At 36.8% G+C, this 4531-nt stretch overlaps 1 protein-coding gene across 3 annotated transcripts in view; it reads left to right on the top strand.

The window, feature by feature from the left end:
• Window positions 1-3298, top strand: part of LOC106872292 (protein DGCR6) — a 30621-nt gene extending 27323 nt beyond the window's left edge. For all 3 annotated transcript variants that reach the window (XM_014919230.2, XM_052969019.1, XM_014919229.2), the window contains one exon: window positions 2787-3298. In XM_014919230.2, coding sequence (XP_014774716.1) covers window positions 2787-2996 — 210 coding nt within the window. In that variant the 3' untranslated portion in view covers window positions 2997-3298. The remainder of the gene's footprint in view (window positions 1-2786) is intronic.
• The last annotated feature ends 1233 nt before the right edge of the window (window positions 3299-4531 follow it).

Here is a 4531-nt window from a genome sequence, read left to right as displayed (position 1 = left end):
CCTGTCAGTGGATTTGGTAGACGGAAACTGAAAGAAGTTCGTCGTATATATGTGTGTATATATATATATATATATGTGTGTGTGTGTGTGTGTATATATGTATGTATGCGTATATGTTTGTGTGTCTGTGTCCCCCCAACATCACTTGATAACCGATGGTGGTGTGTTTAGGTCCCCGTAAATTAACGGTTCGGCAAAAGAGACCGATAGAATAAGTACTAGGCATCCAAAGAATAAGTCCTGGAGTCAATTCACTGCAACAATTTCTTTTCTTCAACAATTTCTTTTCTATTTAACATTATCCCAAAACAAATCAAAGAAGAAAAAGATCCCATCATCTTCAAGAGATACCAGATAAACCACCTATACCTGAGTACATCGCAGTCAACAACTCCCTACTCCAATAGGCCATGATACCACAAAACTTTACTTAAAAATGACTTAATAGATTGTATCAGGTGGTGCTATTAAGTTAGACTTGGCCTGAGCCAACCTTTAGCTGAAATATGTCTAAGTTATGTAAGTTGTACACACACACACACACGCACGCGCGCGTACGTGGTGGGCTGCTTTCAGTTTCCATCTACCAAATCCATTTACAAGGTTAGATGTCTTGAATGTCTTGTTTACAATTTAATTCTCAATTTATACTGGAAGTTGATGCCAATCCATTCAATTATATTGTAGTAATACAACGAATTATATTACAGTTCCTAACAAATCAAATTTTTTGAATATATTTTGTAGTGTTGATTTGATACGACTAATGGGTCACCCGTTAAACTGCGTTAAAACGGTTTCATTGCAGTGTAGCCTAAACATAATTGTGTAACACCATCTGCATGATAAATAGTTGACAAGTGAATGTCAGGACCAACCTGTTGGCAGGTGTGAAAAAAAAAAACGGAAAAGTTTAAAAAATCATTTGATGACAAATATATTTGATTTTTTTTCTCTCGAAACGATGGGAGATAACTCTGGTCTAACGGTATCTTGCTGCGGTAGAAGTAAATGAATCTGTAAACGTGCAGAAATATCTATTTGCTGGCATAGAAAATTGAATTGTCTCCCGTTACACCATTTAGTATTGCCATATCGAAAAGACTCGACAAATTGTAACTGAAGACAGCAAGAATGCCTATGCATGGAGTCTCAACATACTAAAAATAGAAACTAGGTTCCTTCAAAACTAATATTTCAACCAAAGAGAAACACAGTGAACAGTGTAATTCTAAATATACGATACAAGAAGAGGCTAAATTGTTTTTGATCATAGGTCACTCAATCCGGTTAAACAACCAATTGTAGCACTTCACTAATTACACCATAGGCAACACGTGCAGGGACGAGAATATAACTGGTACCAACACCACTCCCAGCGATGCCAACACTAACAGCAGCAGCGACAACACCACTGGCATCATCAGTGGTAATGGTAGCTGCAACAGCACCAACAACAGCAGTATGCGCAACGACAGTAGCAACAGGCGCGGTGGCAACGGTAGCAGCAGGCACGATTTCCAATCATCTATCCTCCTTCAGAGCCTCAGAAAGGAGATATGTGACATCGCTGGCCGGCTATATCTGGTAATTACGAAACGAAGAGATTCCATACTCGATTGCATGAAAAATACTCGAGAACGCTTGAGGATCCTTAAAGACTCGCTTGTGCCAGGGGGAATCCTGAATGGAGATTTTCGGATCATGCTTGCATTTTAAAATATTCCTGCTGGCCTTTTGGAATCCACATGGCGGCACCACAGCCAAAAACCAATAGCCAAGGCTGAAGGGAGACAATCATTTACTTTCGTGGTGCTTTGGTGATCTCAAGATGGCAGCACGGCCAAAGATCGATGGACAGTGGCGAAGGGAGATAATCACCTAGGATTTTGCCCTTAAAAACGAGTCTTTTTCCCCTCCGTATTTTAAAGAAGTCTCAGGCCAATAGTGTTTGGGTTCTGAAGATACACCATAAGGCTAAATCCTTTATGAGCGAGAGACCCAGGATAACCCCATAAACCGGCCTACCCCACTATAATATTAACTGCTCTACATCTTAGAGTGTGCTTCTACGGATTTATGTATTTTTACAAATGATCCTATAATATATACATATTACTTGTGTTTAAAACTAAAGTATAATTTTCTTACCTAATCATAAGGCCCCAATTTTATAGATTAGTGAAAAATTAAGACAGCTTGATGTATATACCTTTGTAAGAAGCATCATTGATATAAGAGATGTAAATATAACTTGTGACTCTGTAATGAAGAATTTACATTTACATAGTTCTGTGTTCAATGTCACTGCACAACTCCTATCAAATGTTTTCCACCATGCCCTTAAGTTAATCCAAATCCTCTGAGTGGAACTGAGTACACAAAAATTGCAGTGAATCCTATACCTGATCTAAAACTAATTCATTTTGCAATACCAACACCTGGGCTTTTGTTATTGTTGTTGTTTAGTTTTAGGTCAGCCTTGATTAAGGAAACATGATCAAAGGCATTCCAACCATGGCTAGTCATCATATTTTTATATCAGGGACTTCATTGAACTTCTTTTTATAAATTATGGGATATGATTATTAGGGAGGTTTGGTTGTTATCTTTAGCAGCTCATCTGGTCCTTGATTGTTTTTAGCAGAAACCACATTATTCAAACATTCAGACTTTGTCCACTTTCTGAAATAATATAATATGCTATTTCCTACTGCCGCAGTTCTTCCTCCTGTGTTGGAGGTCATGCAGAAACGTTTTTTTATTAATTATGTGTCTCCTTTCAGATTATGAATAAAAGAATTGAAGAAGAGTCCAAGAAAAAAGATATAAAGACAATTATGGAACTAGATCAGAAAGTAATGGACCAGCAAGTTACTCTGGAGAAAGCTGGTGTTCCAGGCTTCTATGTAACCAACAATCCTGCCGAAATTCGCCTACAAATCTACCTCTTAGAATTTATTGTGCGACTTCGAAACACTGAGTTACCAACATGAATAAGAAGAAATAATTATTCAGTAGAAAGAATCGTCTAATCTCAAACTTATTTTGCCAAACTTTGCAACTGGAAAAATGTATTCTCATCATTTCATGGTTTCCTACAGAGGCTTATTTAAAAAACACTTTCAAAACTGGATGCTGTAACTACTTCCACATGTTTACTATTTGATATTCTTCTTTAACTTCAAATAGTAGCTCAAAACAATGTTTGGTTAGACTTATCATAGGAAAATTCTTGTTCACTAAAATTTTTTTTTATTTTCAAATTTCATCATGTCATTAAAACACATCAAAAACACATTTTCATTTGTATTTTTTTGAAAATCACATGGCACTTGTCTAACTTCTAGAGTAGAGTAACTTCCCTTACTTTTTCTAGATTTTATGTACATTCTTTATTGAGTTAAATGTCTTCCATCCTGCTCTTATTTTCGTTGAGATTTCAGCATCGGTATCTTGACGTATATTTACTGTGTACTCTACGTGTGATTTTGAACATCTGGTGGGCAATATGTAGTATCAAGATGTCTTATGTGTACAATTTGTGTGTCACATACTGGATTTGAATATGATAGCAGGACCTGGGATGTGAAGGAGACTTTTCTTTTCCTTTTCACTTTCTCCATCCTTCTTATTCTTGCTACAATAATTTCCCAGAATGGCATCCAGGGTGTTGATGTGTGGTCTAATGGGAGCAGAGAAACAGACGAATTCAAGTTTCTTCCACTCTATCTGGGCCATGGTTCTAGTGAAACCATTACGCTTTAGGGGATTGTATAAGTATGTATCAGGTCATCCTATAAATTCTGTCCAAATTTTGAATAAAGAAAACAAGTAATCAAATGTTATATTTAATTGAAATTTAATCATAAATGTACTTTCTCTGATTATCTATGACTTCCTTCCATCTATTTACAAGCTTTTTAATCCCATCAATGTAAAACTCTTTTGGTTTCAAAGCGAAGAACTCTGAAATGTCAGTTTTGACCTCCTCCTGGCTTGCAAAAGTTATGTCCCCCAAATGATTCCGTAAACTATAAAACAAATGGTAGTCTGAAGGAGCAAGGTCAAGAGAATAAGGTGGATGAGGAATTTTTTCCCAACCGAGCTCTTCGATCTTCTGTGATGTGATCTTTGCAGTTTGGAGTCATGCATTGTCCTGTTGAAACATCACTCCTTTTCGATTCACTAAAGTGGGTCTTTTTTTTTCAAAGCTTGGTTCAAATGCTCTAATTGTTGACAGTAGACTTCAGCATTGATTGTTGCATTAGGTGGTAACAATTCAAAATGAATTACTCCTTTGCAATCTGACCAGATAGAGAGAAGAACCTTTTTCCCATGAAGTTCCCTTCTCGGTTGTGGTTGAGTTTTTTTCCTTCTTCCATGCCATTGTTTACGACATTTAACATTTCAATAAAAGATCCATTTTTCGTCACCAGTCACAAGTTTATCCAAAAAGGGTGAAATGAGTTCGCCAGAATGGAAAGAAGAGCAGATGTCAACTCGGGATTTGCAGTTGCTTTTAGACAAT

Source organism: Octopus bimaculoides, chromosome 1, assembly GCF_001194135.2.
Source record: "Octopus bimaculoides isolate UCB-OBI-ISO-001 chromosome 1, ASM119413v2, whole genome shotgun sequence".
In the NCBI taxonomy this organism is placed as follows: Eukaryota; Metazoa; Mollusca; class Cephalopoda; order Octopoda; family Octopodidae; genus Octopus; species Octopus bimaculoides.
This window is presented reverse-complemented; position numbering and strand designations above follow the sequence as displayed.